Genomic DNA, 25,001 nt, shown 5'->3' with positions numbered 1-25,001 from the left:
AAATATTTTTATAATATATTAATATAAATATTTTTGATTTATATATATAACCATCATAACATAATATAATTTACTGGTCTAAAATCTAACATAATATAATGTGATAATTTGAAAATTAGAATGTTTTATGTTTCTGAAACAAGTCTCTCACGAAGGCTCACGGAGACCCAAAAATACAGTTGAACCAGTAATATTGTGAAATATTAAAATAATGTTTTTTATTTTATTTTAATACATTCTAAAATGTTTAAAATTACATGTGCAGTAGGCCAGGATCAAAATGCAGCACTCATTTTATATAACACAGCATCTCTGCTTCATCCCTCTATCTTTCTAGGCATCTTTAACAAAAAGTTGACCTCTGGTTTATAAATAATTTTTCTAGTTGTAAAGTTTTCCATCAATAAACAACTTATTTGCTGCTTATTAATAGTGAAATTATTAAACCTTATTAAAAGGCAGTTGTTAAGTTTAGGTATTGGGTGGGTTAAGGAATCTAGAATATGGTCATGTAGAATAAGGCATTAGTATGTGGCTAAAAAGTACTAAAAGACAGTCAAAATGCAAGTAGTATGCATTCTAATAAGCTAATAGTAAGAACTATTGCTTAAAAATTATGTGACAGTCTTTTTTCCATTTTATTGAAATGAATAGTGGAGAGTAAAGCTACATAAGCACCACTTCCAAATGAGCTGAAGCATTTACACAACTGCTAGGCAATATCATATATGTGGCTTTTCACACTATCCAACAGGTGAATTGGCATGTTCAAAAGTAAACAATTCCATCGCCCCCTAGTGGCTGTGCATGACACCTAATGTTGTTCACACACTGGGTCCAAGAATCAATATTCCCCAACTCGCTGCGCAGTAGATTGCGAGTATGTGGCGTGTGGTGAAGCTTCATGGAGCTTTGTATGATAGCTGTGGTCCTGCGGTGCCACAATGGCAGGGTGATTAATCACCCTCATAAAAACAGCCCTTCTCTTTAATAGACCACACAAAAGCAGATTTATGAAAAAGAGAGGCAGACCATAAAGTCCCTCTGTGAGACCATGGCCCACTGTAACTCTTATCCAGGGGTCCAGCTATGGAAAAGGAAGCAAATAAAGGGGAATAAGATCAAGACGGAAGAAAAGAGAGATCACTGATTGAGAGCAGAGAATCAATGGACAGCTAAAGGTTTCCAGAAGCCGGCAAATGATTGCATGGCATTTAATCATGTCGACGCTGTCTCTCAATCAGGCCCCATTCGGCAGCTCGGCACATTAGCGGAGGTATTACAGTGCACTTACAGGAGGAGAGGGTCCAGACAATTACATATATAATACTAAGCACATAATAGAGAGGGCTGTGAGAAAGAGACGAACAAGTGCTCTGAGCTTCTAGATTATCTTTATGTCTGCCTTCTTTCACTACCTCCACCTTTACTCTGTCTTTCTTTCTCGCTCTCTCTTCCCAGAAGGAGGTTTTATTGCTCAGAGATTGCTCGTTCAAATGGTTTCTCTGGTTCTAGGTTTCACAGGCTCCCAAATGGCTCCAGTGGGGTCATGGAGCGGCCACTGAGAAGATCACTGAATGTATACATACTGTAAAAGCTGTGAAATTCATGTTAGTAGTAAATAAGGCTTTCTCGATATCTGATTTTTCACCACACAATTGCTATGAGTCAATCTTTATTTATATATTTTTCTTTTTTTTGACCAGTGAATCACACCACTGCATACAAAAGGGACAATTACACTAAACAGAAGATACTAAAATGCCAAACCTTTTTTAGTCACAGTGTCTAAGTAAGACAAGCTGTGAAAATAACTACATATTTTTACTCCAAACTTTGGTTCCCTTACAGGTAACTTACGCTGCGTCGAAACGCTTTGGGAACGCCTCGAGCGTGACCACGCTCTGAATCACGTGTGTAATCAGTCCAATGGAATCGCGAGACGTCACGTACGTGATGACGTCACCGACCAGGAAGCTTAAAAGCACGTACGGTGAGAGCAGCGCTTGCTTTCTGCCATTCAGCAAGCACTCTATGTTTGTCACTCTCCGTTTTTCGTGCCAGTTTGCACAACTTTTGTTTAGAGAATGATTGTCTGTCTGTGTTATCATGTCTAAAAAGGGTGATAATAAGCAGCAACACCACAGGCTTGTGTGTTGTTTGCATGGGAGCAGCACATGCAGCATCAGCTCTCGAGGGGGCTGATTGCTTGCATTGTGAATGCATGCCTTTGCGTGTGCTCTGCTCCCGGAAGGCTCTCTTTGAGGAGGGAGCCTTCACCAGCGTTCCTCGTGGGTCTGGTCCCGCTTCCGCTGAGGCGGAGCGGCGATTGCACTCTGACAGAGGGTATGGAGACGGGCGAGTCCCTATCTTCTACCTCACCTGTCAGATCCATCGCCCGCTCACTGGGATCGGAAGCCCGCTCTGCGTTTTCTTCCCCACGGGGAGAGGGCGCTGCGCTCCTCTTATCTTCCTCCGAGGAGGTGGATGTAGAGGGCGTCGATGAGGAATCACCCTCTCATTCTCCCCAGTATGAGGAGCTCATAGAGGTGGTCACTCACGCTGTAGCCACGTTAAATTTAGACTGGCCGGCCGAGAGACAGACCGAACCGCAGTGAAGCAAGCTGGATGAACGCTTCCTGCGGTCTCGGCCACCACCTCTGCGCAGGAGCCTTCCATTTTTCCCTGACCTTTCCACTTCTAAGCCCAAGGCTGACCTGAGTGTGGTCTTGCAGGCCGCTTCAGGACCCCATGTCAGCTGTCCCTCTAATACCAGAGGTCAGCCTCGAGAAGCTGATTCCCTTAGTAGACTTTCTGGCAGCGTGGAAACTTCTGCCGAACGTCTCTCAATGGGTCCTGCACACTGTAGAAAGAGGTTACCGCATTCAATTCGGTGCTCCTCCTCCTCCCTGCTTCAGCGGAGTATTTCCCACTATCGTGGGCCCTCAGCCGGCTCTGGTTATGGAACAAGAAGTAAACACTCTTCTGGGGAAGGAGGCCATCGAGGTAGTCCCTCCTCACAAGCAAGAGTCCGGGTTCTACAGCCGGTACTTCATAGTTCCCAAAAAGGATGGGGGCCTCAGGCCCATTTTAGACCTGCGCGTTCTAAATCGCTCAGTCATGCGTCTCAAATTCAGGATGCTGACTATCAAGCAGGTGGTGTCACAGATTCAGTCCGAGGACTGGTTTGTGACAATAGACCTGAAAGATGCATACTTTCATGTCTCCATCCTTCCTCAACACAGGAAGTTCCTGAGGTTTGCTTTCAGGGGCGAAGCATACCAATATCGGGTTCTTCCTTTCGGCCTTGCACCCCACACTTTCACGAAGTGTGTGGATGCAGCTCTGGCTCCGTTGCGGCTCCAGGGCATCCGCATACTCAACTATATCAACGACTGGCTGATTTTGGCTCAGCCCGAGCGGATGGCGGTTCAACATCGAGATGTTGTTCTGTCACACATGAAAGAGCTGGGGTTAAGACTAAACACCAAGAAAAGTGTGCTTTCTCCATCTCAGAGAACCACTTATCTGGGTGTTGTGTGGGATTTGTCCACGATGCAGGCACGTCTGTCTCCTGCTCGTGTAGACTCAATCCTCACAGAGGTCGCAAGAGTGAGAGAAGGCCGGTCACTCACTATAAAGCGGTTCCAGAAACTGCCGGTTCTGATGGCAGCTGCGTCCAACGTAATTCCCTTTGGCCTGCTGTACATGAGACCCCTAGAGTGGTGGCTCAAAACCAAGGGGTTCTCCCGAGGGGAAACCCGCTTCGAATGATCAAGGTCATGCGGCGATGCTTTTGTGCCTTAGACATGTGGAGGAAACCTTGGTTTCTGAATCTGGGCCCGGTGTTGGGAGCTCCTTGTCGCCGCGTCTCGCTTGCGACGGACGCATACCTCACCGGGGATGTGGCCGAGGCTACGTCTGTACGCCTTCCCCCCCGATCGCTCTACTCCCGGGAGTTCTGGCGAGAGTGCGCCGGGACGGGGTCCGACTTCTTTTAGTCGCCCCGTACTGGCCGGGCCGAGTATGGTTCTCGGACCTGATTTCCCTGGGAGATTCCAGTCAGGAGGGATCTCCTCTCACAGGCGGGAGGTCACATTCTCCACCCCCGCCCGGAGCTATGGAAGTTATGGGTGTGGCCCCTGAGGGGGCACAGCTCATAGCCTCCGGTCTCTCAACCAAGGTTGTTGAGACCATCCTCCAGTCCAGAGCTCCCTCCACGAGGAAACTGTACGCCTTGAAGTGGAGACTCTTCACTTCTTGGTGCGGAGACCGCCAGTTTGACCCAGTTAACTGCCCAGTTGGTACAGTGCTGGAGTTCTTACAGGCCGTCTCTCTGCCGGGTTAACCCACTCCACCCTGAAGGTCTACGTGGCGGCCATAGCTGCTTACCACGCCCCTCTTGGTGGCATTTCAGTGGGAAGACACCCATTAGTTACACGTTTCCTCCGCGGTGTGCTGAGGTTGAGGCTTCCAGTACGCTCTTGTGTCCCTACTTGGGACTTGGCTGTGGTGCTTGAGGCTTTTTCTAAGCCTCCTTTCGAACCTTTGGAAGAGATCTCTGATCGTCTTCTTACTCTTAAGACTTTGCTTTGCTTTGCTTTTAGCTATCACTTCTCTTAAGAGGGTTGGGGACCTTCAAGCCCTCTCAGTGGCTCCTCCGTTTCTTTAATTCGCGCCTGGCATGGCCAAAGCTTTTCTGTATCCCAGAATGGGATACCTCCCCAAGGTCCCCAACCCTCTTAAGAGAAGTGATAGCTACAGAACTGTCCACAGAACTGCCCTGTGGAGGAAGGCTGACCAACTTCTGGTCTGTTACGGCCCTTCGAGGAGAGGCCGTCCTGCTGCCAAGCCTTCCTTAAGCCGGTGGAATGTGGATGCCATTTCCCTTTCGTACGAGTCCTCTGGTCTCCCCTCACCATTGGGAGTCAAGGCTCACTTGACTCGTGGAATGTCTGCCTCTAAAGCCCTTCTTTCGGGCCTTTCGATTCAAGATATCTGCAACGCTGCGGGTTGGTCCACGCCCCTTACTTTCACTAGGTTCTATGGCCTAGATCTTCCAGCCGCTCCTGGCTCCTTCGTCCTCTCGCCCTAATACGGCAGGGACATCCTCAGTATGGCGATGTGGGCATTCTCGTTCCCAAAGCGTTTCGACGCAGCGTAAGTTACCTGTAAGGGAACGTCTCAGGTAGGGGTGGGAAAAAAAATCGATATTGCAATATATTATATAATCGATACACTAACGGCCAATATCGATATTTTATTACAACACAAAATGATTAATTTACCCGTCGTCAGTGTCACTGTCACTACCCAATATCTACCATTCTGTTTGCGGGGGGCGCTGTTCGAGTAAATAGGGGTAAAGTGGCAGAAGCAGCGGCCAGTGAAGAACACAAGCTATCTAACAACAACAGAGAAGAAGCGCAGAAAAAGAGAAGTGAGAAAAATGGCGGAAAATAACGAAAACCAAACAAAGACGCACCCGCTAGTTGAGCATGCTGATCAGTCACGCCTGTTTCACACATACTCCGTCTGCAGTGCGTATGCGTTGAGTATTTTTTTCCGCACCCATGTTAACGGATTAGAGCGTTCACACTGCACGCGGTTGCTGTCCGGCAGTACATCCCAGAAGCGGTGTGCAAGTGCATTCAAGTGCATTGAATAATACGTTGTTTATAAAACGTGTTCTGTGTGAAAGCAAAACGAGTCCGTGCTGCTTCTGCATCGCACACGGACTGCATACGCACTGCAGACGGAGTATGTGTGAAACAGGCGTTAGTGTTCCTCAAGAAGAATATGCCTTGATGTGACCACTGTCCAGGTTAACATAAAGCACTTTACAGTAACTTACTACTGACGTTTCAGTATCACGGTTTACACATGTTAGTTAATGTTCATGTTGTTTTTTTAATGTTCAGGCACTTTTATCTGTGTAGCTGTACAGCGTTTACATTTAAGACCAGGAGGCAGTGAGTTATTATGCAAATACATATTTCTTTGCACAGTGTTGAAAATGTTGGCATTAATAAATGCTTAAGATTTCCTTATTATGGGTATTTTGTTCTTTTTCAGTCACATATATCGTGATATATCGTTGATGAAATTTCTTCCAATATATTGAATATCATAGATATTGCGAATCGTGATATTATCGATATCGTGGGCCACATATCGTCACAGAATTGAATCGTGAGTTACCTGTATCCTCCCACCCCTAGTCTCAGGTTACGTACGTAACCCTAGTTCCCTGAAGGGAACGAGATGCTGCGTCTCGAGGCCATACTTCCGGCATCCCTGCGGCGCTTGCTGTTTCCAGAAAGCTAGCGCTGCTCTCACCGTACATGCTTTTAAGCTTCCTGGTCGGTGACGTCATCACGTACGTGACGTCTCGCGATTCCATTGGACTGATTACACACGTGATTCAGGGCGTGGTCACGCTGGAGGCGTTCCCAAAGCGTTTCGACACAGCGTCTCGTTCCCTTCGGGGAACTAGGGTTACATACGTAACCTGAGACGTTTTAGCATTGATTGACTGTTTGAAATAACTTCTTTCTATGAACTGATTATTATTTTATAGTATTCTATAGAGGTTACACCAATTACATCACGATTTGGTCAGTTACCCGGATGTGCGGCCATATTCGCAAAACTCAGATGTAAACAACAGCATGGATTGCACGGTTAATGTACTACTGAATACGTTGTTCTGCTCATTTCTGCTGTCTAAACCATGGAAAAATCTTGTGGAAGCTGTTAAATCATATAGAGAAGGACTTAGTAAGCAGGAAAGTGCTCAATATTTTGACAAACTAAAGTTAATAGGTGGTAAAGAGACATACGAGCAGTATTAATTAGGATATTAGCCTAATATTTCACATACTTGACCAGAAATGATAAGAACAAACACAAATGTTGTCAAGATTCTTGCCCTGGAAATCCTGGTTTACTTTGGCCAACCACAAACGCCTTTTGTTCCTCAGACAGTTTTTTGCACTCTTCTCCTTTATTTGTTATAACTTTTGTCAGTGTATAGTACTCCAAATATTTTTCCCAGTCTGACCGATTATTACAGCTGAAAACATGACAATAATTGACCATTTTCAGTTGCAATAATCAGCAAAATATGCAGGTTTTGTTCGGTTTAGGGGCATTTCTTTCTGCGTTTTATTTTGCTACAGTGACAGCTGGGTGTCTTTGTTCATATTAGGGATTTCCTGGAAAGTCATTTGTTTTATTACTCCCATGAGCCTCGCTTGTGGACTCTCTGCGAGGGTGTGCCCTCTGGTGTTGAGTATGAATGAACTCCATAATAGCCCTGGCACTAGATTATAATGTGTCATATATGTGTACTATTTATTTTCAAATATCACCAATATCGGTATATTGCAACAGTCCTACATTCTTAAAAATAAAGGTACTTTAAAAGGTTCTTCACAGCGATGCCATAGAAGAACCATTTTTGGTCCCACAAAGAACCATTCAGTCAAAGGTTCTTTAAAGAACCTATCTTTCTTACCTTTTTTAATCTGAAGAACCTTATTTCACCACAAAGAACCTTTTGTGAAACAGATTTTAAAGGTTCTTTATGGAACCATTTAGACGAAAAAGTTTCTTCTATGGTATTGTGAAGCAGTATTTGGTATTTTTAAGAGTGTAATTAACATGATAACGATATTTCATTATTTAAATATAACGATTATCATCAATACCGGTATATTGCGACATGCCTATTAGTAAAGCCTTGAATGTATTTTGATGAGAAATGTTTATGAGATCATACTGAAATCTCTTGCTTTGTTAATTTTTTTGTGATATTGTTTTGAAAGACACATGGGAGATTATTAAGGTGTTTTTCCTCAGAAGAAAAATCTCATAAGCGAGAGAACACAGCAAAGTCGTCCTTTGCACTTCATTTAAATTCACTGTGAAACGCTTTTGGTAATCCATTTTACTTCAATACTTTCACATGTTTCACAGCAAAAACAGGATTTAAACCGAGGGAAATCCAGGTTGGGACTTGTTTTTATTCGTCGTCAGTTGATTCGCAAAAGACTTTGTACAGAATAACACACTGATAATCATGATGAAGATAATAAACAAGCTCACTTGCAGCTGTAAACAAATTCTGAGGCTGTCAATCAACAATTACATTTTTAAAAGAAGGCTCTTATGTTCACCAAGGCTGTGTGTATTTGATTAAAATGTTACATTTTATTACAAATGCAATATATTTTCAAATATAATTTATTCCTTTTTTTCAGAATTTTCAGCATCATTACTCCAGGCTTCAGCTCACATGGTCCTTTAGAAATCATTATAATATACTGATTTGATGAATAGAAGCTCTTTTGATGAATAGAAAGTTCAAGAGAACAGAATTTGTTTGAAACAAAAATCGTTAATAGCATTCCAAATGTCTTTACTATCGCTTTTGATCATTTTAATGCATCCATGCTGAATAAAAGTTTAATTCCTTAAAAAACTTCCTGACTTCAAACTTTTGGACAGTACTGTATATAAACAACTATTTCTATTCATTTCTATTAAATATTCAGTATTTGAGTAGCCCAGGAAGCCAATTTACAGCTTGAGTTCCATCTTGCACCATTACAGACAGCAAGACCAACCAATTTAGGAGAAACTGTAGAGATCTCATTTGTAATTTTCTTGCCTGTGTGCTTCTTCTTCTCTTTAGACGTTGGCGGCCCAGCAGACCCCATCGCTCCCTCTATTATAATCCCGCCAAAGAACACCAGTGTGATGGTTGGCACGTTTGAAGTCACACTGGAGTGTGTGGCCAATGCAAGGTTTGTGTACACAAGCAGCACTCAAAATGACCTCTATCAAACTATTAAAACTCAATTCTGTTTATTTGTTTCCTTCAGGCCACTCGTATCTCTCATTCCCTGCTTGTGTTTATCCGTATTTCTCTCGCTCTACCTCCAGGCCTCTCATTAAGCTCAGCATTACATGGCGGAAAAATGGAGTGCTGGTAAACCGAGGCCTCCGGGACTTTGGCCGCCGTCTGACCATCAGCGGTCCCCTGGTCAGCGACAGCGGCTACTATGAATGCGAAGCCTCCCTTCGGAGCAGTAGCGCCCCCTCTGTCAGTGCTGGAGCGTATTTGCACGTCCTGGGTAACCTCATGTTGCTCCTTCTTGTCAAAATTGTGTTTGTGCCTTGTAGAGAAAGCATTCATCACAGTGCTTCATTTTTTCCCCTTTTAATCTTCAAAAATGTCAACACACAGGCACGCCAAAAAAAAAAAATCATTCAAGAACCTTCATTTCTCTAAGATGAAAGCGTCATTTATGAAAGTATTCATCTCTTAAAGTAAATACTAACGCTCTTGCAGCAATTACAGCCTTGAGTATGTCTCTTCGAGCCTTGCACATTTACTTTGTTTAATTTCCGACCATTTACCATGCAAATATGTTCCAACTCTACCCGAATTAAATGGAGAGTGTCTGAGGATTGCAATTTTAAGTCTTACAACAGATTTCAATTGGATTCGAGTCAAAGTTCTTGCTGGGTCATTGCAAAATATTAACCTTCTTTTATCCTTTAGTGCTGTGTGCTTTTGCTCGTTGTTCTGAAAATACGCAGTTGAACAAAACCTAGATATCTGGCAGACTGAATCAGGTTCTCTCAAGGATTTGCGTGTTTTTGGATCTATCCATGTTGCTTTTGATGCCAACTGCTTCTTCGCCTGAAAGACACTATTATTATGAACGATGGTAAGGATGGTATTACTTGGGTGTTGGACCAAAGACAGTGCTTTCCTTTCAAGCCTCACATAGCTCAAGTTTAGGCACAAGATGTTCCTCCAAAAGGTTTCATGTTTTCTCATTTGGATTTGAGCAAACTCTGAGTGAATCTTGGCAAGGGTCTTCCTTCTAGGAAGGATTTTTGATGTCTGAACAGTATTAGATCCTCGCACTGCTGCTGTTTTTTGGTTACTACTCTACGTTCATTCTCTGAGAGGTATCCTGGTCCAGTTGCTCAGTTTGTTGAGATAGCTTAATCCTAAGGCTGTCTGGGTTGTGCTGTGTTTATTCCCTTTTGTTTTGATGGGCTTCATGGTGCCGAAAGGAAGATTTTAAGCTTGCCAGTCTTTTTATAAACTTGTCCAGGTGTTTTCCACACAGTAACTTCGTCTTGAAGTTCTACAAACAGCTCCTGGGTCTTAAGAAGTGCAGGGCTGATCTTTATTGCTGTTTGTTGCACTCTTTCTTATGAGTATGAAGAGGAAAAATGTTTGTTTAAGGGTTCAATCCTAAAGTAAAATATACAACTATTCAAAAAGAAGTCTCTTATGCTTCCCAAGGTTGAATTTGTTTGATCAAAAATGCAGTAAAAACAGTAATATTGTGACATTTTTATTACTATTTAAAACAACTGCTTTCTATTTGAATATACGTTAAGATGTAATTTATTTCTGTGATTGAAACCTGATTTTTTTAACATCATTACTGCAGTCTTCAGTGTCACATGATCCTTCAGAAATCATTCTAATATGTGACCCTGGACCACAAAACCAGTCATAAGGTTAAATTTTACAAAACTGAGATTTATACATCATATGAAAGCTCAATAAATAAGCTTTCTATTGATGCATAGTTTGTTAGGATAGAACAATATTTGACCGAGATACATCTATTTGAAAATCAGGACTCTGAGGGTGCAAAAAAAATCAAAATACTGAGAAAATCACCTTTAAAGTTCTCCAAATTAGGTTCTTAACAATGCATTTTACAAATCAAAAATTACATTTTGATATATTCACAGTAGGAATTTTACAAAAAATCTTCATGGAACATGATCTTTACTGAAATTCATAATGATTTTTGGCATAAAAGAAAAATCTAAAATTTTGACCCATGCAATGTATTTTAGATTTTTTGATACCATTACATCCCTATTTGCCACAGTCGACTGCTTCCGCTTCATCTGGTTATGCTTATGTAGGGTAAAGCAGCATTTTTTTATCATCTTAGACACATTTGAGTGTGTTGAAAGTTCTGTTTGATAAAACGCATAACACATTAAAGTCTTTTCCATGGTGTTTCTATGTTTTCTGCAAAATATAACTGGAAATCAAGGGTGTATAATATCATTGACAACCCAATAACAAGAGATGGGCCACTAGTTAAAACTGCTAATTTCTCTGGATTTAACCATTCTTTGAAACATTTAATATAATGTAAGCACACAAGTCAGCAAAATATAAAGCACCCTTCTAGTGGTTTTTTGATATTTTAATCAAAAAATCATACATATTGGTCCTTTAAAGGATTAGTTCACTTCCAGAACAAAACTTTACAGATAATTTACTCCCCTCATTGTCATCCAAGATGTTCATGTCTTTCTTTCTTTAGTCGTAAAGAAATTATGTTTCTTGAGGAAAACATTTCAGGAATTATCTCCATATAGTGGACTTCAATGGTGCCCCCGAGTTTGAACTTCCAAAATGCATTTAAATGCAGCTTCAAAGGGCTCTAAATGATCCCAGCTGAAGAAGAAGGGTCTTGTCTAGCGAAACGATCTATCAATTTTGAAACAAATTGACAATTTATATACTTTGTAGGCTCAAATGCTCGTCTTGTCTCATCTCTGCGATGCACATGCATAGTCTGTGTAATCTGGGTCAATACAGTTAGGTTATGTCAAAAAACTCATCTCATTTTGTTCTTCAACTTCAAAATCGTCCTACATCGCTGTTTTACCTTTTTTTTTTTTGGTAAAGGGTGTTTGACCTCTTTTGCATGTTCACTTTGTAAACACTGGGTCGGTACTTCTGCAGCAATGTAGGGCGATTTTGAAGTTATAAATTGTAAATTTAAATTGTAAAAAGTAAATATTTTTTTTTTTTTTAGAAAATAACCAATTGTTTTACTAGATAAGACCCTTCTTCTTTGGCTGGGATCATTTAGAGCCCTTTGAAGCTGCATTTAAACTGCATTTTGGAAGAACTCGTGGGCACCATTGAAGTCCACTATATGGAGAGAAGTCCTGAAATGTTGAAATGTTTTTCTCGAGAAACATAATTTCTTATCGACTGAAGAAAGAAAGACATGAACATTTTGGATGACAAGGGGGTGAGTGAATTATCTGTAAATGGAAGTGAACTACTCCTTTAACTGACACAATACTAAATTATTAAGGGTACAAATGTGCACAAGTGCCTTTTTAGTTTGAATGAGCATGACGCTTCTGCACATCATTATTATATCTAGTGTGATCTATGATATCAGATAATTAAACACTCCACTATACAAAAAAAAGAAGTGAATGCTATAAAAAAAAAAAAAGAATTGAATGCTATAATGATTTTTGACAGCCACTCTTAAAAAAAACCTGCAAGATTTCTTATATTCTGCAACAAAAATGAAGTACAATAGATAAGGTGAACACTTTCTGAAGGCCTTGTGCATTCTCTATATCTCAGTGTTTTTGCATGTTTTAGTTCAGTTCGATCAAGTACTCTTACGACTGACTCAACTGAACTCTGTGCAGAACATCCTCAGTTTGTGAAGGAGCCCGACAGACACATTACTGCTGAGATGGAGAAGGTGGTAGACATCCCATGCCAAGCTCGCGGTGAGTTTGTGCGCCTCTGCCGTGTGTGTGAGAGAGAGAGTGTGGATGTGTTAGGTAACACTCCTCTTCCTATGCCCCTGCAGGTGTTCCTCAGCCAGATATAGTGTGGTATAAGGATGCCGTACCCATAAGCCCCGTGAAGACACCTCGTTACAGAGTCCTGGTGGGCGGCAGTCTGCAGATAAATGGCCTGCTCCCGGACGACACCGGAATGTTCCAGTGCTTCGCTCGCAACTTAGCGGGAGAGATCCAGACGAACACGTACCTCGCTGTCACCAGTACGTCAAAGCACCATCTGGGCCTGTCAATAACTCTGTCTTCATTTATTACAATTCTCCTCTACATTCATCTTCTTCCTTATCTCCTGTCAGATGTGTCATTTTATAAAGCCTGTGACTTATCAGCAGCTTTTACTTTAAGAAAGAAGGAAAGATTACGACGAGTGATTATTCCAAGTTTAAGAGGGAGAGATAGTAAGAATAATGGTTGTTTTGTCTGCGCTGGACAGGTCTTTATTATGTCCACCATTTATTTAATGCATAATAGACAGCTTGGAAAAGACAGCTTTGATGATTCAGTCAAGTTAGGAAGCAACGGCTCGTATATTTTCACATTTAGATGCCCTGGAATGCATGTGTGTGTATGTGTGTACATTACAATTTTACGTTAGATGTGAGATAAGTCTGACAAAACCTGACAACAATATTTATGAAAAATGTAAAAGACAAATATTTCTCATTTCATAATTATAAAACAAATAGAAGTGTATTGTATGTCCCCTGTTAGAGAACCAAGTGTGTTTTATATATATATATATATATATATATATATATATATATACACACACACACACACATTTGAGGTCAAAAGTTTTCATACACCTTGCAAAATGTTAATTATTTTAATTAGCACTGACCTGAATAAGATATTTCACATAAAATACATTTATAAAAATGGCCCTATTCAAAAGTTTACATACACTTGACTCTTAATACTGTGTTGTTACCTGAATGATCCACAGCTTTTTGTATAGTGATAGTTGTTGATTTATCTTTTCACACTGAGGACAACTGAGGGACTCATATGCAACTTTTACACAAGGTTTAAACACTCACTGATGCAGAAGGAAAAACAATGGTTTAAGATCCAGGGTTTTTTCTTATTTTGTCTAAATTATATATATTTTTTCATTTAGTACTGCCCCTCAGAAGCTACAGAAGATGCTTACATGTTTCCCAGAAGACAAAATAAGTTAAATTTACCCTGATCTTCAAATTCAAAAAGTTTTAACCCCCCCAGCTCTGTTTCTCTTACTGAAGCATGCATCAGTGAGCGTTCGTAAACGTTTTCAGTATTTTTGTGCTCAAATACAAAGAATTTGTGGGACCTGAAGGATTTTTCTGAAGAACAGCGGGCAGTTTAACCATTCAGGACAGACAAGGGACTATTTGAACTACTATCACTAAACCAAAAAAACAACTGTGGATTATTCACGTAGCAACACAGTATTAAGAATCAAGTGTATGTAAACTTTTGAATGGGACCATTTTTATAAATTCAACTATTATTTCTTTCCTGTGGACTATATGTAAACATCCTTTATGTGAAATATCTTATTCAGGTCAGTACCAAATATAATTATTTTTAAATATTTATCTTATGCTCTTTAAGGCTGCATTTATTTAATCAGAAACTGTAATATTGTGAAATATTATTACAATTTAAAATAACAGTTTTTAATCTGAATTTTTTTTAAATGTAATTTATTTCTGTGATCCAAATCTGAATTTTCAGCGTCATTACTCCAGTCTTCAGTCACATGATCCTCCAGAAATCATTTTAATATGCTGATATGATGTTCAAGAAACATTTCTTATTGTCAGAGTTGCTGTGTAATATTTTTTGTGGAAACATGATTCATAAGAACACCATTTATTTACAATTGAAATCTTTTGTAGCATTATAAATGCATTTACTGTCACATTTGATACATTTTCTGCATCCTTACTGAGAAAAATATTAATCTCTTTCAAGAAACAAAACTTATTGCCTCCAAACTTTTGACAAACAAACAAAAATAAATTAAAAGAAAAATACACACATATATCAAATTGAAAACCCATCTGTGTTTACAGCTTTTATTTAACCAAGCAAAATTGCTTCTGCATATTAGTAGCTGTTTCTCAGAAATGAGGCATATTTGGTTGTTTTTTATTTTGTTATTTTACTGGAACAGAGAGTATCCCACAGAGCGACATGGTGAGAGAAAAACACAGCACCCCTGACTAGAGGGAAGCTTAATGTAATGTACTTTAAAGTTTGTTTGTTTTTGTTTTTTTGTTTTTGAGTAATTACACTTGTTAAATAGAGACATTTTGTGTCCAGGGTGAAGCTAAAACTGGACCCGAACATATGTGGATGACTTGGATTAAATCAATGCCAAAATGTGATTCAGGATCATTCCATACTAATTTAATTTCTGTCTACAAGGATAATAAATGAAAATGGCTTAATAAACATACTAAATGTCTTCAGGAAAATCTAAAAATACTTTTTTCTGTGAGGTTTAGGAGTTAGAAAATGTAATTAGCTAAATATGACAACAGAAGAAGTCCATTCAAAGTCTCTACTGTGTTTGTGTGCATGTTTTTGGGTGAATAAGTGTCTCACCAGCCTCTCTTTCTGCCACAGGTATCGCCCCAAACATCACGGCCGGCCCTTCTGACAGCGCAGTGATTGATGGCATGTCCATCATTTTACACTGTGAGACCTCAGGGGCCCCACGGCCCGCAATCACATGGCAGAAAGGTCAGTCTCCAATCAGTCATCTCTCTCAGAGAAAGATATTCATCAGTGTCTCATGGACTTACGAGCATTAATGTATCTTTGCAAGCTTAGGGATGTCAGCTAAATCAAGTGTCCAATCAACAGTCCTCTGATGAGCTGGGGACTGTCTTGTCTGTTTGATCTTCATTTTAATTTCTTTCTCTCTCTCTCCCTTGTGCTTTGCCGTCCCTTCATCTTTGCACAGCTGATCGGGTTCTGGCAAGCGGCTCGGTGCAGTTGCCGCGTTTCACTTTGCTGGAGTCTGGCAGTCTTCTGATCAGCCCCTCTCACCTGTCTGATGCTGGTTCCTACACCTGCATGGCCAGTAACTCCCGTGGCATTGATGAAGCCTCGGCCGATCTGGTGGTGTGGGGTGAGTGCATGGCTGGTCTCATATAGCGTGGTCATATAGCGTGTGATATCTGTTCCAGCTTCTGTCCACCTGTTTAATAAGGTTCTGTCTGAGCGGCGTCAGAAGTGACCCACTGTTCGCTTTTTTTACGCCTACACTGTGTCCTAATCAGGGAGTCAAGGTTTGTCTGGTTAACATGGCCCAGATTGTTGCTGCTACTGTAGTGGATCTTTTTTTAGGTCAGTGATATGCAGTATAAGAGTGTCTATGATACAAGGAAAAGAAAAGGAAAAATAGAAATATTATTAAAGTATTTGTATTAGTTAAAAATAGTATAAAACCATATGAAAACATATAATTTGAATAATAATGACTAAAATGTGATTAACCATGAAGTGAAATATTAATGACATTTTCCATCTTGAATACATGTGGCTATACAGAATACATCCTAATCATAAAACGGGGAGTTACAAACTGGAACTATAACCTTGATTTGTCATAAAACATTTGCCGAATGATCTGATAATTTAAAGAGACTTCATGCAGGGATCTACTTTATGATGTCACATTTTATTTTTGGTTTGTCTTTTATTTGGTTTTTGTTTTGTTTTGTGTTTCGGTTTATGTTTTGTTTTGTCTTTTGTGTTTTGTTTTGATTTGTCTTTTGTTTCGGTTGGGTTTGTTTTTTGTTTTGCCTTTTTTTAGTTTTTGTTTTGGTTGGGTTTGTTTTTGTTTTGTATTGTGTTTTTATTTGTCATTTGTTATTAGTTTTTCTGTTTTGGTTTGTGTTTTGTTTCAGTTTGTTTTTGTTTTTTGATTGGATTTGTCTTGATTTGAGTTGTCTTTTTTTTGGTTTGGCTTTTATTTTGGCTTGTTTTGTTTTGTCTGTTGGTTTTTCTTTTGCTTCGGTTTGTTTTGTTTTTTGTTTAATCATTTTTGTTTATGTTTTGTTTTAGTTATATTGTATTTTGATTTGTCTTTTGTTATTTGTTTTGTGTTTTGGTTTGTCTATTTTGTTTCAGTTTGGTTTGTTTTTTTGTTTTGTCTTTTTTGTGTTTTGGTATGTTTTTTTATTTCATTTTGTATTGTGTTTTGTTTTGTCTTGTTTTGTTTGTTTTTGTTTTTTGTTTTGTGTTTTGGTTTGTATTTTGTTTCAGTTGGGTTTTTTTTGTTTCGTTTTGTATTTTTTTGTGCTTTTGTTTTTGTTTTGTGTTGTCTGTTTTTTGTTTCGGTTTGTTTTGTCTTTTGTTTAATCATTTTTGTTTATGTTTTGTTTTAGTTATATTGTATTTTGATTTGTCTTTTGTTATTTATTTTTTTTGTCTGTTGGGTTGTCTTTTGTTTCAGTTTGGTTTTTGTTTTGTTTTGTTTTGTCTTTTTTGTGTTTTGTTTTGTTTTTTGTTTCATTTTGTATTGTGTTTTGTTTTGTCTTGTTTTGTTTTTTGTTTTGTGTTTTGGTTTGTATTTTGTTTCGGTTGGGTTTTTTTGTTTCGTTTTGTATTTTGTGTTTTGTGTTTTGTTTTGTTTTGGGTTTTGTTTTGTCTGTTGTTGTTTTTTGTTTCGGTTTGTTTTGTCTTTTGTTTAATCTTTTTTGGTTATATTTTGTTTTAGTTAGTTTTTTGTTTCATTTTGTATTGTGTTTTGATTTGTTTTATTTTGTATTTTTGTTTTGTTTTTTGTTTTGTGTTTTGGTTTGTTTTGTTTCGTTGTTTTTTTTTTGTTTTTTAATTTGATTTGTCTTTTTTGTGTTGTGTTTTGGTTTGGTTTTTGTTTTAGTTTGTGTTTTTGTCTGTTGGTTTTTCTTTTGTTTTCGATTTGTTTTGTTTTTTGTTTAGTCTTTTTTTGTGTGTTTTTTAGTTTGTTTTTTGTTTAATTTTGTATTGTCTTTTTATTTGTTTTGTTTGTCTTTGGTTTTGTTTGTTTTGATATTTGTTTTGGTTTGTTTTTTTGTTTGGTTTGAGTTTTGTCTTTTGTTTTGTCTTTTTTTTTGGTTGGATTTGTTTTTTGTTTTGTCTTTTTTGTTTGTCTTTTATTTTGGTAGGGTTTGTATTTTGTTTCATTTTGTATTGTGTTTTGAATTGTCTTTATTTGTTTTGTGTTTTGGTTTGTCTGTTGGTTTGTCTTTTGTTTCAGTTGGGTTTGTATTTTGTTTTGTTTTGTCTTTTTTGTGTTGTTGTTTTTTTCATTTTGTATTGTGTTTTGATTTGTCTTGTTATTTGTTGTGTTTTGTTTTGTGTTTTAGTTTGATTTTTGTTTCGGTTGGGTTTGTTTTTTATTTTTTGTTTTGATTTGTATTTTTTTGTGCTTTGGTTTGTCTTTTGTTTTGGTTGGATTTGGTTTTTGTTTTGTTTTGTATTTTGTTTTGATTTGTTCTTTTGTTTAGTTTGTTGTGTTTGTTGCATGACTTTATTTTGGTGGACATTTTTCTAAATGTTTAAAAGCAATATAGCTCTTTTTTTCTGGAATAAATGTTTCAAAAGATTATACAGAATTTTAAAAAATGTTTTCTTTTTACATATCTAATTGAGGCATTCAATTAATCTTTTTACAAGATTTGTACCATGATTAAATTTTTGACTTTATGCCCCAGAATAATATCAAAATACATTTTCATTTAAAAATGAAAAACATGCTCATCAAGAGCTGTATTCAAGTCATTTTAGGTGTGAGAACAATTTTAATGTATTTTTTAAAATTAATAAATAGGACAGAAAATTGGTTTGTCACATCCTTGACCCATAGCAGCATGTTTCTCCCTTGACAGCCATTCAAAACCAGCGTTGTCTAACCCTTGTGGAAAAAGAAGTGTAATTAATTGTATTGAATGTGTATTCAGAACTTAAAAGTATATTTTAAAAAAACTACTTGAAGATAATTTATTATTATTGAAAAAAACCTAAGTACACTTAGGTGTACTTAAAGAGAGAAAACTTTCATAACTATGATTCTTTTAAGAAGTATCACTGTATAATATAAAGTTTTACTTTAAAGTTAATTTTAAAACATTTTGTTTTAATAGTACTAACTTATTTTGATGTGTTACATACTAACATACTAAAGTGCATGTAAATTACTTCATTGTCATTTCACTTTAGTATGTAATTAAATATTACATTTAAAGTTAATGTAGTTTGAATGTACTAAATTTCAACTTCATTATTACAAAAGTTTCATTACAAATGTATTTAAATGCATGACTCACAAGTTTCAGTTAGCATGACATTAAAGTATATTTTAGTTAGTACATTCAAGTCAGTGCAGTCAGCAGTACACTTTTACCATATTTCAAAGAGAAAAACAATAAAAGCTGTTATGAAATTTTATATTAAGATGTACTTATGGCTTACTAAAGTGGGTCAAAAGCACTCAGGTAATTGCATTTAATATAAATTCAAACCGTAGTACATTTCCACTGAATTGCATATAACAGACATTGCATTCAATTCACACTTACGTATGTTCTTTTAAAATATATTATTTCCATAAAAAGTACTCGTTCTAAAACCATGCCCTTCTTTTTCACAAAGGAAGGCTATTGCTCGTCTAACAGAAACCGGAAGGGTAAATCAATGCCATTGATTAAGGTACTAAGGCACTGTGATTTGTGTGTGCAGCTCGAACGCGAATCACCAATCCACCTCAGGACCAGAGCGTGATCAAGGGCACAAAAGCAGCCATGACCTGCGGAGTGACCCACGACCCCAGCGTTACCATCAGGTACGACCTTCCCCCTCCTCAACATGCTTTTGTTGTCAACTCAGTCTAAACGTCTTTTGTCTTTCCTGCTCTCTCTCTTTCTGTCACACCCTGCCTTATCTCACGCTCCATCTAATGATCAACGCTGGCTTGCTCCTTCCATTCCTGTCCTGTGTGTTTATTACATTCGGTCTCATAAGACTTGATTTAACTGTCACCTGCTGGGCTGCTGTTATTCATTTGATCAGGGAAAACGAATGAATATGTAAACAAAGCAATAACTTAGATGGAGACTTTAATTAAATGCAAGACAGATGAGATTAAATGGGGAAACGATGTGGCTGCAATTAAGAAGAGTTGATGTGTATGTATGAGTGCATATGTGTGTTTATTCATTAAGTAAACAGCTTTGCCATGTATTGTTGATGTGAACAAGAATACATAAATAGGCCTCTGTTATTTACAGGCACATCTGGGAGAAAGGAGGAGCGCCTATCGATGTGAAATCCAGCCCTCGTTTGCGTCTCGACTCCAACGGCACCCTACATATAACTCAGACCTGGTCAGGAGACATTGGGACCTACACCTGTAAGGTCACCTCTGTGGGAGGAAATGATTCTCGCAACGCTCACCTGAGAGTCAGGTACGCATCAAAGATGCTCTTGGCCAGCCAATTACCCACTGTGTCCTTCGCTTTACAGATTTACATTCTCCCCTTGGTTTTCACTTCCTCCCGGACATCGTTTTGGATTGTATCTGTGAGCTTTGTTTTTCCATTGGGATTTAAAGAACTGAGACAATAGATTGTTGAGAATGCACAATGAATAGTAAACAAACATCCAGATACTGCTTTCCCTTTTCTCTCCCTCTTGCTCTCCTTTTTATCAATGTTTCATTGTTTCAAGTAGAGAGGTGCATTGTATTTTTTATCTGCGTCATAAATAATGGTGAATTGGCGAAGCAGTCAAGGCAACATTTATATAAACAAGAGAGTCAATATTTATTATAAAAACTCTGTTTATCTCTCTCTCAGCATCATTTGGTATGCTTTATTGACATGACAAACAATTGTACATTTGTATTGCCAAATTGTCTGCAGCTTAGGAAAATAGAAAAAAAACAAAAAACAAATAATAACAATTTGTTTTATAAATATATGTAAATATATAAATATGTACACTACCATTCAAAAGTTTATGATCAATAAGTTGCATTTGATTAGTCGAAAGTGACAGTAGTGGCATTTATATTGTTGCAAAGATTTCTTTTTTTCAGCATTCTATTCATCAAGGGTTCTAAAAACAAAAATATTCAGCTAGACAACAGTTTTCAACATTGCTAATGATAAAAAATGCTAAATCAAATGATTTCTGAAGGATTATATGACACTGAAGACTAATGATGCTGAAAATTCAGCTTTGCACAGGAATACATATATTTTTTAGATACATTTAAATAGAAAACAGTTTTTTTTTTTTTTTATTGTAATACTGTTTCACAATATTTCTGATTTTACTGTATTTTTTATCAAGTAAATGCAGCCTTGGTGAGCTACCAAAGATAAAAGAACGTATTCATACCCCTTTTTTGTTACGTTGTCAATCTGCAATAAATGATTTCTTTTTCAACATCAATCTACACTCCATACACCATAATGACAAAGCAAAAAAAAAAAAGTTTTTAAAGTCTTTGCAAATGTATTCAACTAAAAAATGTAAATGATTCCCTTGCATAAGTATTCAAACCCTTATCTGGGACAAATTTAGCTTAGGGGCAAAAATATTGCTTGTAGATGTTACTTCACTTTGAGTAGAGTTAACCTGTGTCAAATTTAATTGAATGGGTATGATTTGAAAAGTCACACACTTCTTAATAAAAGGTCTAACAGCTAAAAATGCATATCAGAGCAAAAACCAAGCCTGTAGAGATCAGAAAGAGGATTTGATCGAGCTACATATCTGAAATTCTGAAAAAAAAAATAGCTGCATTAAAAGTTAAAAAAAAAAGCATGTCGTCTTAAATACCCATAATAGGAGAAGTTTGAAACAACCAGGACTCTTCCTAGAGGTGGTCTCCTGGCCAGACTGAGCAATTGATTGAGAAAGGCTTTGTTTAAAGTGATGACCAAGATCCTGATGGTCACTCTAGTTGAGCTCCATGATCATTTGTGGAGATAGAAGAAAGCTACAGAAGAACAAACATCACTGCAGCACTCTGCCGATCTGGGCTTTATGGCGGTGTGGTAAGACTCAATCCTCTCCTCAGTGGAAACACAAGAAAACACACTTTGAATTTGCACAAAAGCACTTGAAGGACCCTCAGACGGTGAGAAACAACCTCAATTCCAAGCATAATGCATGAAGGAAACCAGGAACTGCTCATCTCCTGGAGAGTACAATACCAAAAGTAAAGTAGCAGCCTCATGCTGTAGGGCTGTTTTTCAGCTGAAGCGACATGAGGGACTCATCAGAGTAAAAGAAAAGCTCAACACAGCACAATTTAGAGAGAGTCTTTTAGAGAGAAAACCCAGTCCAGAGCATTCAGAACCTCAGACTGCGCAGAAGGTTCACCTTTCAACGAGAGTGGCTTATATTCAATTCTGTGAAAGTCTTTGAGTGCTCCAGCCACAGCCTGGGCTTGAACCCAATCAAACATTTCTAAAGAAAACTGAAAATGTCTGCCAGCAGTCATCCAAGCTGACAGAGGTTGAGAGGTGAAAAGGTGTGAAGAATGGCAGATAATTGCCAAATGCTGATGTGCAAAGGTTGTCACGTCATACCCAAAAAGACTTGAGGTTGTAAAGGTGCTTCAGATAAGTACTGAGTTAAGGGTATGAATACTTATGCAATGTACTTATTTCAGTTTTTATTTTGAATAAATTCATGAAGCTGTGACAGTTATGTTTTTGCATTGTCATAGTTGTGTATGGAGTATAAACTGATGTGGAAAAAAAGTAATTTAAAGCAGGTTAACATAAGGCAGCAACATGACAACATGGAACAAATGAATATTTTTGCAATGCACTGTATATTTGAAATTAAATTAGAATGCAGTGGTAAACTATTGTAAAAAGTGTGAATTATTAATTCCCAGTTTTTATTACTTTCCTCTTGCTCTTTCTCCCTCTCTGCAGGCAGTTGCCTCATGCTCCAGAGAACCTCATCGCCACCCTCAGCAGCTCAGAGAGACGAACCATCAACCTGACCTGGGCCCAGGCCTTTGACGGGAACAGCCCGCTCATCCGTTACATCCTGGAGGTGTCAGAGAACAGTGAGTTTTCTGGCCCGCTGTATTTTTCTGTCACTCTTCACTCGTCATTCAGCTCTGGAGTCCATTGTCAATGTCTCTGTTCGTGACAGACGCGCCTTGGACTGTGCTCTTGGCCAACATCGATCCGGAAGCCGCCAGCGTGATCGTCGGGGGCCTCATTCCAGCACGTTCTTACCAGTTCCGCCTGTGTGCCGTCAACGACGTGGGAAAGGGCCAGTTCAGCAGGGAGACAGTGCGGTGAGTGTGCTACTCAGAAAGCAAGAAACTTTCATCTTTTCTCTCCTCATTGCTAAGCCTGAAGTATAAGACGTCAAACTGTAAGATTTTGTTAACAAAATGTTTATTAAAGTCCTAAATACATTCAAGGAAGAAAGTGTTCATTTAGCCAGTTTTTTGCCAAAAAATTTGAATATCAAGGGAAAGTCCATTTTTTTCAATAATTTGTTTCAAAAAGTGAAATTTGTATGTTATATTAGTTCACTACACTCAAAGTGAAATATTTCAAGCCTTAATTTGTTTCAATTTTAATGATTATGGATTAAAGACAAAAAAAATCCAGTATTTCACAAAATTAGAATATTTCATGTGACCAATAAAAAAAATATCTTAAACACATGTTGGCCTTCTGAAAAATGCATTAATGGACTGTATTATGTCCTCAGTACTTTGTTGGGCCTCCTTTTGCACTAATTACAGCATCAAGGCGGCGTGGCATGGAGGCGATCAGCCTTTGACACAGCTGAGGTGTTATGGTAGCCCGAGTTGCTTTGATATTGATAAGACCATCTATCTGACATCGAAAGCTACCGATTAAAATTCAGTTTGTTATAACATGCCATTTAGAGGCAAAGTTAAATGAAATATAACATAATAGGCCGGTGAGGAAAAATGTACAGTCATTGAGAATGACACAAATATTAGTTTTCACAAAGTTTGCTGCTAAACTGCTTTTAGATCTTTGTTTCAGTTGTTTCTGTGATGTACTGAAATATAATTACAAGCACTTCATATGTTTCAAAGGCTTCTATCGACAATTACATGACATTTATGCAAAGAGTCAGTATTTGCAGTGTTGGCCCTTCTTTTTCAGGACCTCTGCAATTCGACTGGGCATGCTCTCAATCAACTTCTGGGCCAAATCCTGACTGATAGCAACCCATTCTTTCATAATCACTTCTTGGAGTTTGTCAGAATTAGTGGGTTTTTGTTTGTCCACCCGCCTCTTGAGGATTGACCACAAGTTCTCAATGGGATTAAGATCTGGGGAGTTTCCAGGCCATGGACCCAAAATTTCCACGTTTTGGTCCCCGAGCCACTTAGTTATCACTTTTGCCTTATGGCACGGTGCTCCATCGTGCTGGAAAATGCATTGTTCTTCACCAAACTGTTGTTGGATTGTTGGAAGAAGTTGCTGTTGGAGGGTGTTTTGGTACCATTCTTTATTCATGGCTGTGTTTTTAGGCAAAATTGTGAGTGAGCCCACTCCCTTGGATGAGAAGCAACCCCACACATGAATGGTCTCAGGATGCTTTTCTGTTGGCATGACACAGGACTGATGGTAGCGCTCACCTTTTCTTCTCCGGACAAGCCTTTTTCCAGATGCCCCAAACAATCGGAAAGAGGCTTCATCGGAGAATATGACTTTGCCCCAGTCCTCAGCAGTCCATTCGCCATACTTTTTGCAGAAGATCAATCTGTCCCTGATGTTTTTTTTTTGGAGAGAAGTGGCTTCTTTGCTGCTCTTCTTGACACCAGGCCATCTTCCAAAAGTCTTGGCCTCATTGTGCATGCAGATGCGCTCACACCTGCCTGCTGCCATTCCTGAGCAAGCTCTGCACTGGTGGCACTCCGATCCCGCAGCTGAATCCTCTTTAGGAGACGATCCTGGCGCTTGCTGGACTTTCTTGGACGCCCTGAAGCCTTCTTAACAAGAATTGAACCTCTTTCCTTGAAGTTCTTGATGATCCTATAAATTGATTTACAGTAGGTGCAGTCTTAGTAAACACAATATCCTTGCCTGTGAAGCCATTTTTATGCAATGCAATGATGGCTGCACGCATTTCTTTGCAGGTCACCATGGTTAACAATGGAAGAACAATGATTTCAAGCATCACCCTCCTTTTAACATGTCAAGTCTGCCATTCTAACCCAATCAGCCTGACATAATGATCTCCAGCCTTGTGCTCGTCAACATTCTCACCTGAGTTAACAAGACGATTACTGAAATGATCTCAGCAGGTCCTTCAATGAC

The 25,001-nt window shown here is 38.6% G+C and overlaps 1 protein-coding gene across 1 annotated transcript in view; it reads left to right on the top strand.

Moving 5' to 3' along the window:
• Nucleotides 1–4,711: 4,711 nt before the first annotated feature.
• The window catches only part of sdk2a (sidekick cell adhesion molecule 2a), an 82,601-nt gene continuing 62,311 nt past the window's right edge, over nt 4,712–25,001 (top strand). The window contains exons 1-11 of the mRNA XM_073829618.1: nt 4,712–5,012; nt 8,699–8,810; nt 8,950–9,140; nt 12,520–12,603; nt 12,687–12,881; nt 15,295–15,411; nt 15,635–15,802; nt 19,399–19,501; nt 19,947–20,123; nt 22,614–22,750; nt 22,840–22,987. Of these exons, the coding sequence (XP_073685719.1) occupies nt 4,712–5,012; nt 8,699–8,810; nt 8,950–9,140; nt 12,520–12,603; nt 12,687–12,881; nt 15,295–15,411; nt 15,635–15,802; nt 19,399–19,501; nt 19,947–20,123; nt 22,614–22,750; nt 22,840–22,987 (1,733 nt within the window). The remainder of the gene's footprint in view (nt 5,013–8,698; nt 8,811–8,949; nt 9,141–12,519; nt 12,604–12,686; nt 12,882–15,294; nt 15,412–15,634; nt 15,803–19,398; nt 19,502–19,946; nt 20,124–22,613; nt 22,751–22,839; nt 22,988–25,001) is intronic.

The sequence above is a fragment of the Garra rufa genome, chromosome 1 (genome assembly GCF_049309525.1).
Source record: "Garra rufa chromosome 1, GarRuf1.0, whole genome shotgun sequence".
NCBI classification, from domain to species: domain Eukaryota; kingdom Metazoa; phylum Chordata; class Actinopteri; order Cypriniformes; family Cyprinidae; genus Garra; species Garra rufa.
The sequence above is the reverse complement of the archived record's forward strand: the minus strand, read 5'-3'. Positions and strand labels throughout refer to the sequence as shown.